This window comes from Pocillopora damicornis, chromosome 11 (assembly GCF_964200805.1).
Source record: "Pocillopora damicornis chromosome 11, jaPocDami1.2, whole genome shotgun sequence".
Lineage (NCBI taxonomy): Eukaryota > Metazoa > Cnidaria > Anthozoa > Scleractinia > Pocilloporidae > Pocillopora > Pocillopora damicornis.
In genome coordinates, this window is record NC_142680.1 from 3,838,516 (window position 1) to 3,853,823 (window position 15,308).

Below are 15,308 nucleotides of genomic sequence, written 5' to 3' on the forward strand. Positions count from 1 at the left end.
GTCATCATAATGTTGGAGCAACGACAGACAATGTATTCAAGACATTGGCTGATGATCAAACCTCATACACAAACGTCATGCTTCCCAAGCAGTAGGTACTTATATCGCCGGAGGAAGTTTTGATGCCACAAATTCGCACACATTAAAAGTTCTTCCTAAAATCTCGTACAATCTGCAACTTTTTGAGACGTTTACATAATTTCGTAAGAGCGTTGTTTAAAATCATCTTTAAAACACTCTCTTTAATTGTGCAAATTTAAGAGACTTAGCTTCAATGAGCTGACATATATTCCTAATCCTATCTATGGATCAAACATTAAAGGAATTCAGCGGCTTTTCATGGAATCTTGTGACCTTTTTCGTGGAAACATCAGTACGATATCTTTCGCTGATACCAGAGCTGTTTGATTGAAATTTCCTTTCGTGGAAAGAGGCCTAGATTTCCTAATGTCACAATCCTCATGAATTTATGTTAAATGATAAAATTACAATTATAGTTAATCTACAATATTCTAAGGGTTTTCTGTATTGGTGTTAGAAAGAAAAGGAATGGAAATATTATATTATTCTAAGTCATTTAATGTAAATTATGAAAAGGGCAGGTTGATTACTTCGTACGCCTTCTTGGTGGTCTTATCTTAAAGGTTGAGTTTAATCACGTTCTTCTTGTGAGTTTGGCCACGTTCACCTAGTGAGTTTAATCACGTTTTCTTCGTTGTGATCGTGAAGTTGACATGGAACTCGTGATAGGCCGTGTTCTTAAATAAGTCAATTTGTTAGTCCAGGAAGAGTAAATCTCCCTGGTAATTGGTCGCGTTCGACACCTTCGTGTTCCTAGAGGTAATTTAAGGGTAAACAGGTGATGTCCCTCATGTTTTCGCAACAAGAAGCAATTTGGGGGCGGTACTTGTGAGCGCCTTTCTTCTTTAACTCTTGTGACCAAGATGTTGTTATGTAACAATCTTTAAAGGTGATTTTCTCTTAAGATACACTTTTAGGTATAAATAACACTCTGCACCAAGGTTATTTGTAATTTTTATATTGTCGATCTCGTTTCTGTTCTGGCCGATCTCAACCGTAAAGATATGAAAATTAGGGAAGAAATTGATTTTGTAACTGCGTAGACAACCTTAAGGTGCTTACTCAGTATGTGGGAACTATAATACGTAGTCAAACGTGATTCGCTAGTTGAGATGGTACGATGACGACACAAGAAGATTGACGGCTTAGAAATGTCATCTGCAGTAACACCTTTATAAGCGGAGACTCTAGTTTTCCCTGATATATTGAAGCTAGTCCCCATTGTAACAACTTGAGAAGAGAAGCAAATAAAGAAGGATCAACCAGACCACAAACGAGTGTTAGAGAAATCAATTCTAACATTTAGACAACTTTGCCTTTTAGTTGAGAGAACATGGCTGAAAATCCAGTCGAGAGCTAAATCTCTTCTATGGAGGGTTCAGTTGACTTGCTTTTACTTTTCGTTAAGAATTCATTTCCCCCTCAATCGTTTCCTTTGTACTCAATGTGTTGTGTTGAACAGTCCCAACATTGGAAGACGACCAAAATTCCAACCGTTAAAGGGAGTTTCAAAACCATTACCGTAAATAGTTTTGTTTCTTGTTGTTCTGTTACGTATCCGTGCCGATTTACCCTATAAATGACATAAATAAAACCAGGCTGTAAGGGGTAAGTTAAGAAATGAATTGCACTGTCTGTTAAAGAAAGTGTAATAAAATACGTGGACGTGCGTTAAGTTTCAATGAACTGTAAATTATTGTCATATTATACTTATCTGTCATTTACGCACTCTCAGTTTCACACTAGCCCTAACACTAACTCGTATTTAAAACAAACATCATCCTTAGTTTAAACACGACTTAAAAAAAGATAATCGTATAGAAATCGCTTTAAGTAGTTACGAGCACAACACGGGTAGCAAGGTTTCTTGGTTCGACTCGTATTCCGGCTTTTCTTGCTGGATAAACAAAGTATTAGCTTCGGATTTTTGCAGTGCAGGTAAAATGTCTCTAAACGTACAGCTGAAAAACTTGCCCAAACAAAACCAGTCATTAACTGTTAAAAATGTGAATAAGCCGTATTAAAAGATGACGTAAAGGTAATTTAAGCTAAAACTGGTATAGACACGTTTGTAACACGCAAAGAATAAAGTTCTTTACGATACCTATATCCCCATTTCCTCAGTAGCCCACAAATTACTTTCTGCACCAGCTACTGTAAGTGGCAAATTTGTAACTTTCCTGCGTTGAAAAACTTGGAGCAGTGCTATCATAATACAAAGTAAAGAGGTACTCGCAAGTTTCAAGCCGTACCGCACTAAAAAGAAGTTTGAGTGTACGACCCATAGAGGGAAAACAGTCGTGGACGCCTTCTGCTGACTGAAGCAAATTATGGCTGAGATTCATCTCGAGCTACTCCTTAAGCTGGCTTTCCTTGCCTTGCTATTTGGAATTCCTCTGGCTTTAGGTAAGAACAGAGTTCCTCTCATTGCATCCACACGCCTAACCATCTCACGATATCCTTAAAATATCGTTTTTGCCTTTTATCCTGTTGTCTTAAAAAGAATTATCCGCACCGACCCGTTTTCTGATCATTTAGGCGCATGTAAAAGAAAGAAGACAGAGACGATATGATATATCACAAGTGCCGGTAAACTTACTCCTTACCCCAATGGTACGGAGTAAACTTTCCCTCGATCAATTTAAGAGAGGGTTTTCTCGCTAATTGCCTACGCAATTCTTTCCTTTGAAGAAAAATACAAAATTTTTTCATTTGATAGAAATGAGAGCTACTAGCAAAGACAATTCATATTTCTACGATGGTCTATCAAATACGCGAATTATTCAAACGAACGAATAAGAAAACGGAAAGTCCAACGATATGTGTAAAACTACATTTGAAGATTTTAATGAAAGAAAAGAAAAAAAGGAAATAAAATGAAATAAAAATTTTGTTCGTCTATTTATAAATCAACAAAGGTAGAAAGAGACTGGGTATCAGTTTGGGAATTTCTCGCGTGTTTGCGGGATATTTCATTACTTGCAAGTTAAAATGACATCGAAGTGTTTACGTTCATATCAAGTAGACACTATAGTGGCCGTCGAATTTCGCTGCTTTTGCTTCGTCTCTCAGAGATTTCATTCACATATTTCCAAAAGATCAAGCAGACAGAATATTCCCGAAAGATCTGTAGCTCTAAAAAAAAAAAACACTACCAACCGGGATTGGTAAGAGTTTAATTTATCCATTGCTTTTAGAAGTCTGAGAAAGAATTGAAATCTTCAGGTGATCTCAAAACACTGTGGTTGTAACTAAATGGCTCATAGGTATTTATTGTTGTCCTCTGTGTATTTACTGTGCCTCTTACTTCCTAATAAGAGGCTGTTGGGGATTTGCCGCCGGATGGGATTGCATTTTCACGTCTGGATCGACTGGAATGGGGTTGCATTTTCAATAGTTACTATAGGATTTAAAGTTACATTTTCCCAAAAGTGACTAGGGTAGGGTCTATAATTGGCCACAGAATAGACTATTAGCGAGGGAGAGATTTTAAGAGGGTAACACCACTTATCCAGTGCAAAAACTGACTCAATTCCCCCCTCCCCCAGCTTCAGGCTTGTTGTTATCATGGGCTTTTGTGGGCTTTGAGTACATTCTAGCAATACATATGGTGTAGACAACATTTGATACATGCAAAGACACGTGATCACACATCAATCAATGACAAACAAATTTATAGCGTAGGTGGTGAAAAAGTGCATATCAATCTTCTCCAGACCACATATTGTACATGTACATGTTGGCTTGTCATCTTAATGTTGCTTAACTAAGTTTTATCTTAAAAAACATCTGAATAACTTGTCATAGGAGATTGTATTGGTTCAGATCTTGGAATGGCAGATGGACAAATTACAGACAGTAAAATAACTGCTTCTTCAGTACAAAGTGCTGGCAAACCAGCAAAGAATGGTCGACTGAACTACACATCAGGATCATCATGGTGTGCAGGAACAAGTGACACCAACCCATATCTACAGATTGATCTACAGACACTTCATATCATCTGTGCTGTGTCCACTCAAGGGAATTCTCAAGCAGATCAGTGGGTAAAGACCTACAAACTACAGTTATCCACAGATGGGACAACTTGGACAGACTACAAGGAAGGTGGACAAATTAAGGTACCTGTATGAGACATACATGCGGTGCATACTTCAAGACATCATTTCTCAGAGAATTATTTTCTTGCACTCACTTAGAGCTGTGAGTATTTCTGAATATGCAATAATGTTGAAGAGACTCAATAGGAATATCAGCAATGTATGTTGATTATTCATGACCTTTTTACTTCAAGAAATCATATTTTTGAGGATGTATAAGGATTTATTTCCTTTTCTTTTGAAGGTTCTAGATGGAAATCTTGACCGAAACTCAGAGGTTAAACATGCTGTTTATAGAGTGTTGACAAAATATCTCCGATTTCTGCCTCAAACTCACCAGGGTGGGGTGTGTATGAGAACAGAGGTGTTTGGAGTGACTCAAAAGCCAAGTGAGTTTGAAATGCATTAATTATAATAAATAAATTAATCTTCAACCTATTAGCTGGGTCATTTTTGTAACACTTGTTATTCTGACTAAATGAACCTTAACCCTCTAACTCCCACAAGCGACCAAGACAGAATTTCTCCTCGCACTATCAATACAATATCAATCAGATAAGTGATAAGAATAAAGAAAAATATCAATTTGGGGATAATTAGTTGATCCAATAATTAATTCTCTGAACTAACATTATAAGAAATATATAGTTGACAGTAGTGAGAATTACAAATTTGATATGGGAGTTAAATAGTTAAAGATACAAATCATTTTTAATTCTCTTATCAGATAAAAAAGTAAGCAACAACAACATAAAATCATTAGTTTTGGAAAATATTGAAATGCAAATTACTCAGACAATTTCCTGTCTGCAGTTTACAGGGTGAAGAGGGCATTGACTAAGAAGTATTTTTAGTGTACTAGACACAGTAATGAAACTTAAGTTAAATGTTTCAGGCAAAACACTTTCATTCAACACTTAGAAGCTGAATCATTGAAGCTCTATTAACCCTTTACCTCCCATGTCAATACAATAGCAAGCAGACAAGTGATGAGAATAAAGACAAATATTAATTAAGGGATTATTAGTTGATCTAATACCAAATTCTCCAAACTAACATCACAAGAACTGTATGGCAGACAGTAAGGAGAATTGCTAATGAGATCTTGGGAGTTAAAGGGGTAAGATAATTAGCAAACGTTGGAAAAATTCAGGGCTTTAACCTTTTAACTCCCAGAAGTGATTTGCATGTAACTTCTCCCTTTTGTTTCCGTACATTATCCAGTAAGCAGTTAATGAGATTACTCAAACTTATGAGGTACAAGATAATATCGTAGATTAAACAAAAAATTCTCATAACCATTTTACAAGGAAATGTGTGGCACAGCTAAAGGGTTAAGATGCTAGAAGGTAATAACATAAAGACTGGTTCTTGAAATGTATTTGTAAATAATTTTCAAGTTTAATTATGGATCATTATTTTGCAGTGTGTTATACCCAGGCCATTGGTGTAGCCAGGACTGGTACCATTCCAGACAGCAGCTTCTCCGCCTCGTCAAGGTTCAATTCAGTATATGCAGCAAAATATGGTCGCTTAAATGGGGTAAAGTCATGGGCACCTCGTGGCAACCACAATGCTAATGATTACCTTCAAATTGACCTGCTGTTTGAGTATGTCATCTGTGCTGTAGCTACACAGGGAAATCGAAGGGCCAATGAGTGGACAACGAAATACAAGTTAAGATTATCCCTTGATAATGCAAATTTTGTCACCTATCAGGAAAACAGTGCTGACAAGGTGGGTTTAGATCCAGCTATAAATGTAGGTTTTTCTCAGGTCATTAAGTGCTGGATCAATTTGAAGGTTTAACTTTTTTCCCAGGCAATCCACTGGGCTCTCCAAGGGGGAGGGGGGGGACTGTGTTCAAATGCCCTATCCATGTTTGTGATCTGATGGTCAGTTTTTTTGTAAAAGGCAAAATCAGTAACTGTTACCTAATACACATTGACCAAAGTTGAAAACTTAAAAGCAATTGATTTTCAACACTTGTATTCCACTAGAAAGAAGTGACACTTTCAGTTCAAAAGTTTGTATGACAATCAGAAGCATCTTAAATGGGTGATCATTTCCTTATTCTCATGACCTATACACATATATTTGTTGATTCAAGGGTGATAATGTAAGAAGAAATTAGAAACAAGTCACCCTCAGGGGATATAGGGTTAATAAAAATAACAAAAAATTCATCATTCAGTTATTTTAATTACATGTATTGGAGACCCAGCATTTAATTTGGATCCTTCTGTATAATGGAAAAATGGCTAAAGTTGTGTAAGTCACAGTTGTCCAACTACCACTCATATCCACCTCTTTATGGTAGCCACCCCTTCACATAGTCAATTGGCCTTCTTCCCGACAAAACACAAATCCATCTTTTTCAGTTCTATCGTAAATATTTTAGTCTTTCTCAAGGGTAAATGGATGAGAGTATGTTTGTGTATTCACTTTCTTGTAATTAAATCTAAAAGATTGAGAGGTTATAGTTAAATATTGCATTTTTTCTTAATCATGTTGCACTTTGTGGCAAATCATAGGTCTTTGATGGAAATAAAGGAAGAAATGACATTGTAAAGCGAAGTCTCAATAAATATGCAAATGCAAGGTATATCCGCTTCCAGCCAACAGCCTATTCAGGATATAAGGGTTTACGAGTAGAAGTATATGGAATTCGTGTGATCAGAGGTAAATACTTCTAAATGATAATTTTTTAATCAAATGTTTAATTTTTCTGCTGAGAATAAATGGAGTTAAACAATATCATGTAGGAGTAAAAGAGAGAAACTTGCATCTTCTCTATAATCACAGATTGAGAAATTTACTAAATTATTAAAGACTGTTATCCAATCCAAGTTGATTATCAACAAATTGTCAAGAGCATGCATCTCAATATCTTTTGTCTCAGTTCCATCACAAGCCCCAAGTAGTTTCACTTTGACTGCAAGCTCTTCTACAAGCATTACAGCATCATGGCAGTTACCATCAGGAATTGCTAGACAAGGAAAGATAAGAGGGTTTAAGCTGTTCTTCAGAAAGAAAGGTTCTGCAGGGTCAGTAACCACTTTGACAATCAACAGTGGAGCAACACTGAGTAGCATTGTCACTGGACTTGATGAGTACACAGAGTATGAATTTCAAGTGTTGGCCTTCACTTCAGCAGGGGATGGACCAAAGAGTTCTCTCAAGGTGCAGAGAACAATGGAAGATGGTATGTGATGAATTAATTCAAGGTGAAAGAAATGGCAAATTGTAAGAGCATTTAACATGCTATACATGTGTGAGAGGCCACATGCTCTATTCCTGTTAGAGTTTCTCTGTCTTTTCCTTGTGACAGTGGAATTTAAAATCTTTCTCTGCAGGGAGTACTTTTCTCTATTTATTAATATGGTTTATTCGTATTGAATCTTAAATCTTGCCCTTGCTATGGCTTTGTTTGATACCTTAAAAGTTGCAATTATATAAAGTAACATATATTTGTTAGAAAGCCAGTTTGGATTTTCATGCTTTAGAATTTTGTCAATCTGACCCTGTGTCTATAGTGTGCCACTACAGGTACCAAACTAAGTGCAGGCATTTCGGGCTCTTGACTGGGTGTTGCAGGATACTGTAGTCTTCTACTCTGGCATTAATTGGTCCTAGTTTTCACTAGCTGTACAAGCACTTGCTGAATAATTTTTCAGTTGTAATATAAGGATCGTGCAGCAGTTACACTATAAATATACTTCATTCTTTCACTTCATTTATTGTAGCTCCATCACAACCTCCCAGCAATTTCATTGTGACTGCAGTTACTTCTACAATCATGAGAGCTTCCTGGCAGTTACCACCAGTAGGCTCCAGAAATGGAATCATAACAGGATTTAAATTGTTTTTCAAAAGGAAAAGTTCTCTAGGTGCAGCAACTGTAACAACTATCAATAGTGGGTCAGCTAATACTAAAGATGTTACAGGGCTTGTGAAGTACACAGAATATGAATTTCAGATGTTGGCCTACACTTCAGCTGGAGATGGACCAAAGAGTTCTTCCCTGGTGGAGAGAACTTTAAAAGAAGGTGGGAATTCACAAAATATGTTTTGGTCTTTTGTACTTTCAGTCTGGCTTTTACAACAGGATAAAAACTTCACTGTAATGAGTTATCAGTTGAAATAAGTGTCTATGTAGATGTCTACAAATCTGTTTCTATCTTTGTAAGTATTCATAAATTACAAAGCATTATAACAATTGCCACAGACACTCCTAAGAGATAACCAAAAATACCATGCATATGAAGGATTTGCAACAGGATAAAAATCTACTGTTTGGTAGAATGATCACCCCCAGTAGCCTTCAACATTGACCATTTTTTATTTGTCAGGGTGACAAAAGATATTTAAAAACAACCAAAAGGTATATTTTTAAAAGCCTCATGTGATGAAAAAGAGCACTTTGTAACCTTACAATTTGTGTTGATTTATGTTCATTGGAACCCTAGGCCACTAATGATGGTTGATCTACCTTTATCCAAAGCCTTAATTATCTTCCACTATATATGTGGTATGAAGTACAAATGCATAGCATACCTGAGTGGTTCATAAGAAACAGTTTGCAAGGATGAAAATCCTTAATGCAAATGTCTGGAATCTGAGTCTCTCGCACTGCCCTATTGTACATTCCTGGACATGTTGGCTAGTCATGTTTGACAATCCGTTTTTATTTACTACTGATAGGAGATTGTGTTGAACTGGATCTTGGAATGGAAGGTGCAAAAATTCAAGACAATAAAATAACTGCTTCCTCTGAACAGAGTGCCAACACACCAGCCAAGAATGGTCGACTGAACTACGCATCAGGATCATCCTGGTGTGCAGGAACGAGTGACACTAACCCACATCTGCAGATTGATCTACAGACTCTTCATATCATCTGTGCTGTGTCTACTCAAGGGAATTCTAAAGCAGATCAGTGGGTGAAGACCTACAAACTACAATTATCCACAGATGGGACAACTTGGACAGACTACAAGGAAGGTGGACAAGTTAAGGTAGAGGACATATACTGTGAGACATAAGAAGACTTTTAAGTAAGACATAGAAAAGGTGACTGGTATAATGATTTTGAAGTCTGGTCCTATGTAACAGTTGTGAGGTGATTGCCAAAACTAACATCAAGTATTTTGTGTGCATAGAAATTGTCAGCCTTGCCAGCATTTTTGAGGTAATAGAATTTTCTTTCAATAAGGAAACTAAGAATGTGGCAACACACTGAAATCATAATTGCATGTAGGTTTGCCATTTATGAGAGGTCTATAATTATTCATGCCCTATCCAAATGTACTTAGAAGAGTAAATTTATGATAAGATGTGATCGGTTTTTTTTCTAGGTTTTAGATGGAAATGTTAATAGAAATTCAGTGGTTAAACATACTGTCTATAGAGTCTTAACAAGGTATCTGCGATTCCTGCCACAAACACACCAGGGTGGAGTGTGTATGAGAACAGAGGTATTTGGGGTGACACAAAAGCCAAGTAAGTTTAGAGGGTATATGCAATATATGATAATTTAAGTTTGTTACTATATGATAAGCTAAATGTTGAATGTATTTTGATTGGTTCTTATTCATGATCTTATGATCTTATGATCAGAGGACATATACACATAGATTACATCACCATTAACAAGATTTGTTTTCTTTATCTTATGAGTGAAATAGATTCTGGGCTACTGTGAGTCCGCACAGTACTAGATCACAGAACATGTCAAATTGTGGGAAGAAAATCAGTGACACACTCAGCTACACCTCGTGTGCCACTTTTTTGTTCTTACATGAACCATATTTTAATGTCATCTGTGGTCTATTGCTGAACAGATGCACTGTAACATGAAATCTAATAGTCAATTATATGCTGGTGGGTCTTAGACCCACAGCATGTCATTTGGGTAATAAATGCACATGTACTTGGTTGTTAAATTAGCAGCAGGCACAATTAATACATACAACTGTAGCTACATCCAGGATCATTCAAAATAAAATGGAAACCTCCCACAATGATAAAAATGTATGGTATTCTAACTTGTAATTGACCTTAAATTTACTCAGTATTCAACCATGAAACACATTTGAGTAGATAGGGAATAGGAAATGAATGTTTTTATTTGAAAATTTGGGTAACAGTTAAGATCATTGAAGTTATCATTTTTTTCCTACATTTTCTTATTTATTTAGGGAGGGTTGAATATGGATCATTATCTTTCAGGATGTTCTATGCAGGCCATTGGTGTAGCCAGGACTGGTACCATTCCAGACAGCAGCTTCTCCTCCTCGTCAAGGTTTAATTCAGTATATGCAGCTAAATATGGTCGCTTAACTGGAGCAAGGTCATGGGCACCTAATGGCAACAATAATGCTAATGATTACCTTCAAATTGACCTGCTGTTTGAGTATGTCATCTGTGCTGTAGCTACACAAGGAAATCCAAGGGCCAATGAGTGGACAACGAAATACAAGTTACAGTCATCACTTAAAGATACCAACTTTCTCACCTATCAGGAAAACAGTGTTGATAAGGTTGGTTTATATGAACTACAAGGTTATTTATAAGATAGATAGTAACACTTACAGTTTATGTGCTTAAGCAACATTGTATTCAGAGTGCTTGAAGATCCTTCATGGTTTTATAGGTATGGCAAAACCATAAAGCTGAAACGTTAAGTCTTTATAATGCCCATTTCTTTACAATGGCTAGCTTTTACACTTTTATAACAAGCAATTGGAATTTCGGTTCTTCTGAGTGGCTGTTGAAGGGAAGTTTGACTCCTCATGTGTTTGCTCTTTTATAATTTTAAAAAAGTGAGAGGTACATGTAAACAGCAGCACATTATATCTTTGTTGATGTAGCACTTTGCTGCAAATTGCAGGTCTTCAATGGAAATTCTGGAAAAAATGACATTGTAAAACGGAGTCTCAATGAATTTGTTAGTGCAAAGTATATCCGCTTCCAGCCAACAGCTTTTTCAGGATATAAGGGTTTGAGAGTGGAAGTGTATGGAGTACGAGTAGCTCAAGGTACCTTTATCTGCTATTGTGATTTTAGAATATATCCCATTTTCATACCCAGACTTAAGCTACACACAGGCCTTCATGTTATTCCAGAAAGAGTGATTGAGGAAAAGAAAGCAAGAACTAAGGATTGAAAAAAAAAATTTCCAGTCTCCTTGCTTTTGCATAAGCATTTACTTTAAGGAAAAGAAAATGAGCATCACAAGTCATTGATGCAGTACAACATTTCAATGTTTTCTTGTGCACTGTATACTAAAACAAATATTTACTTCAGTGTCAATGAAAGTGGTGGATATTTACCTGTTGTTTCCTTGTGGTTTCTCATTTTTTCCATGTTAGTGAATAATTGTCCATGAATAAACAGTGTATTAACACTATAAACTTACAATGTATACAATGGTGAGATATTGAATGGACATACATGTATATGCATGGTATTGCACTATAAGAAAGATTTTGTCGCTAACCCAAGCAAAATAAGTCTCTCTCGCATACGATTTACACTATGTTGCTTGTCACGTTCATAACGTGTATGTGTGTGCTTCAGTGTATGAAACATTAAGTATGTGTAAACAGTATCTAAAAGAGTCACAACCCCCACTCCATGCTGCTGTGATGAAGGGCAACCCTGGAAACCGCATTACATGTGTATATCTTAATTCACCACCACTGATGGTTTCCATCCACCTCTGTCAGAGTCATGTTGGTAATCATTAAAAAGTGTTTGAAGCACATACTTTTTGCTTTAGTTCCATCACAACCCCCTGGTAACTTTGCAGTGATTGTAAAGTCCTCAACTAGCATTACAGCGTCGTGGCAGTTACCACCTAAATATGCCAGACATGGAATCATTACAGGATTTAAATTGTTTTACAAAGAAAGAGGCTCCCAAGCATCAGCAACCCACTTGACTATTAGAAATGGAGCTACACTGAGTAGGGTTGTCACGGGGCTTGAAAAATACACATTTTATGAATTCAACGTGTTAGCCTTCACCTCTCATGGGGATGGACCAAAGAGTTCCTCTGAGGTGAAAAGAACAATGGAAGATGGTATGTGACAAATCAAAGAGATTACATTCTTGTCGTAAATGATCGTCTTCATTGCTTTCCCCTTATTTACTTAAGCGTAACCCCTCCTAGAGTAGCTGACATTAGCTTGGGTGAAATATGCATATCACTTCTTTAAGGGATGTAAATGATGATGTGATACTTATACCTTGGTTACGTTGCCGCATGTGCATCAAGGGTGTCCTGCCAATCATGCAGCCACCTCAAAGTCACTTGTAATGCATGCAATGATCAGCAATGTGTTTATGCCGCTATGGAAAAGAGGTCTTATTTTGAATTTTTATGTTTTGATGTGTCCTCTGAACCTGTGTGGCACAAAAGCAAGGATGCAAGGGTTTTGACATGGTAGTGCAAACCCATGCGGCATCTTCTGTGCTAACATTGGTATAAACTTTCAGTGATCATACGGACACTCGGAAAATAATCTTTAATATGTACTGTGCATGTATGGACCTTAATTCAGTTAAGCATTGCTTTTTTCTAAATTTCAAAAGTTCCGTCACAAGCACCTGGTAACTTCAGTGTAACTGCTATTAGTTCAAGCATTATTACAACATCATGGCAGTTACCACCAGCTAACTCCAGACATGGAATCATCACAGGATTTAAGTTGTTCTACAAGAAGAAATCGTTCTCAGGGTTGGCAACCATGTTCACTGTGAATGATGGTTCACTTCATAACAAAACTGTGACTGGATTGGACAAATACACAGAGTATGAATTTCAAGTGTTGGCCTTCACTTCTGTTGGTGATGGACCAAATAGTTCTGTTGAGGTGACAAGAACAAAGGAGGATGGTAATTCAAGAGTTTTAAAATGAATTATGTAACTGCCGATATTTTGAAAATTATGACTTTTGTAACGGGAAAAGTTAAATAGGTGATCAGATAGATATTAATAAAATGTTTAGGCTGTTGTGTTTAAAGTTGAATTAATTCAACTTGGTAGTTAAAAATGTATATGGCAACAGCTTGATGCTGCTTGTTATACATTTGTTGTACCCTGCCTAAAACTTCATTTATGTAATTGTAATCACTGACATTATATACTGTAGATTGTTTACTTAATATGTAATTTTTTAAATTCTCGTTGAAACATGGTTAATCACTATCATGTGATTTTCCTCCAATTTTAGTTCCTTCCCAGCCTCCACGTAATTTCACAGTGACCTCATGGTCTTCCTCCAGTGTTGACGCAACATGGACATCACCACCAGCAAACTCCATACATGGATTAATCAGAGGATTTAAATTGTTTTACAAAAAGAAAACCTCTGCCACCTCAGCAACATCTTTAACTATCAACAGTGGAGCGAGCCCTTCTATACATTTTTATCTCGCCGGACTTGAGAAGTACACAGAATATGAATTTCAAGTGTTGGCCTTCAATTCAGCTGGTGATGGACTAAAAAGTTCCGTTAAGGTTGAGAGAACGATGGAGGATGGTAACTAAAGTGAAAAAATAATAGTAATAATAATAATAACAATAATAATAATACCACTGCATACATGACTGGAAAATCGCACCGTGTAAAGCTTTCTCCCATAATCAAAAATTATTCTATTTGTACGGAGAAAAAAAATCAAAATGTTTTAACATCCCACTTTGTTAAGTTTTTACATGCTCTTACAGGTTTTATTCTACTCACGAATGCTATGCTCTTAGAAACATCAATCTAAAAATTAATTTTTTCCTTTCTTGTAACCAGAAAGTTGTGATTGGTTACAATTCATTTTGGTGCCTTATGGCAGCAGATTTACAGTGGTCATTTAATAGTATAGTTTGATCATCCGGGCCAGTGCAATCCTGAGAAGGAGTGTTGTCTGTAGTGGTGACTGACGTTTCGACAAACCGAGCGGAAGTCATCATCAGATTCAAGTAAATGGCTGTTGTCAGTCGAGTGTTCTTAGTCCGGTTCATATAAACTGATTGGTCAGTTTTGCCGTGATATTATCGGCTGTAAGACTCAAGTAGTGTAGGTCGGTCGTGATTGGTCGGTCTCGATCCGTCAGTAAAGTAAAGTGTTCAATCAGCTGAGTATGAGAACTATCATCGAGAATGAAGAGTTGTGCTCAAATGGTAATTTTGGTGTGAGAAACAAGCTTGCAAATAATGTACCTGGAGTATGTTAAGAAACACAGAAGTACGCTTAATAAGCCTTTCAATTTTATTTCTGTCCATTCTTGATACCACTGCCGTTGTAGTTTTGTTTGGGTTCTCTATCATCATGCAAATCATTGTAAACATTTTTTTTTATCAGATTACCTTCCACCTAACGGTAATGTAAGCATTGTACAAACAAATGGGTTACTTTCCCAGTCTGAGGCTGAAAACAGTATCAGCAGTGGATATAGTTGAAATGCATGCTTGCTAATATTTGCTTCAGCCGCTAGATTAGATCTGTTTTAGATTTATTTAAATGTCTTTTTATAAGACTGTTATTGGTTGTTTTGACAAATATTTTTCCACTCAGTCGAAGTGTTTGCATGAGGTGAATTTTGCCTTTTATTTCTCCACATCAGCTCCTTCGAGTGCCCCAACTAACTTCACCGTGACTGCAAGCTCTCCTAATGTTATTACAGCATCCTGGCAGTTCCCACCAGCAGACTCTAGAAATGGAATAATCACTGGATATAAATTGTTCCACAAAAGAAAGAACTCGGGAGCACCAGCAGACATAATAACTATAAACAGTGGAGCAACTCATACAACAAATGTCAGTGGGCTTATCAAGTACACAGAGTATGAATTTCAAGTACTGGCTTTCACTTCTGTTGGTGATGGACCTAAAAGTTCTGTTAAGGTTATGAGAACAGTGGGAGATGGTATGAAATTAAAACATCTTACTGTATATCATTGTGCTTCTTTATATATTTATTCAGGAATTATTGAGTGCAGTATGATCCTTTATGTGAGATGGGTAAAGACAAACAGTGCATTAACGAAATTCTACTAGATTTAGTGGTCAAATACCATGTTCGGTTTCTTAATTATCAAGGCTATAATTTGGAAGACATTGAGGT

General features: G+C 36.6%; 1 protein-coding gene across 6 annotated transcripts in view; it reads left to right on the top strand.

Annotated features, from left to right (window-relative positions):
- The first annotated feature begins 2,196 nt into the window (after positions 1–2,196).
- LOC113679002 (usherin) overlaps positions 2,197–15,308 on the top strand; it is a 38,704-nt gene continuing 25,592 nt past the window's right edge. For 5 of the 6 annotated variants that reach the window (XM_089186872.1, XM_089186876.1, XM_089186875.1 and 2 more), the window contains exons 1-15: positions 2,197–2,487; positions 3,889–4,202; positions 4,426–4,570; positions 5,608–5,918; positions 6,716–6,863; positions 7,084–7,386; positions 7,928–8,230; positions 8,886–9,199; positions 9,539–9,683; positions 10,413–10,723; positions 11,074–11,221; positions 11,965–12,267; positions 12,780–13,082; positions 13,421–13,729; positions 14,808–15,110. In XM_089186872.1, coding sequence (XP_089042998.1) covers positions 2,412–2,487; positions 3,889–4,202; positions 4,426–4,570; positions 5,608–5,918; positions 6,716–6,863; positions 7,084–7,386; positions 7,928–8,230; positions 8,886–9,199; positions 9,539–9,683; positions 10,413–10,723; positions 11,074–11,221; positions 11,965–12,267; positions 12,780–13,082; positions 13,421–13,729; positions 14,808–15,110 — 3,736 coding nt within the window. In that variant the 5' untranslated portion in view covers positions 2,197–2,411. Of the gene's footprint in view, positions 2,488–3,011; positions 3,249–3,888; positions 4,203–4,425; positions 4,571–5,607; positions 5,919–6,715; positions 6,864–7,083; positions 7,387–7,927; positions 8,231–8,885; positions 9,200–9,538; positions 9,684–10,412; positions 10,724–11,073; positions 11,222–11,964; positions 12,268–12,779; positions 13,083–13,420; positions 13,730–14,807; positions 15,111–15,308 lie in introns of those variants that run through there. The other variant, XM_089186873.1, reaches the window with a different exon arrangement.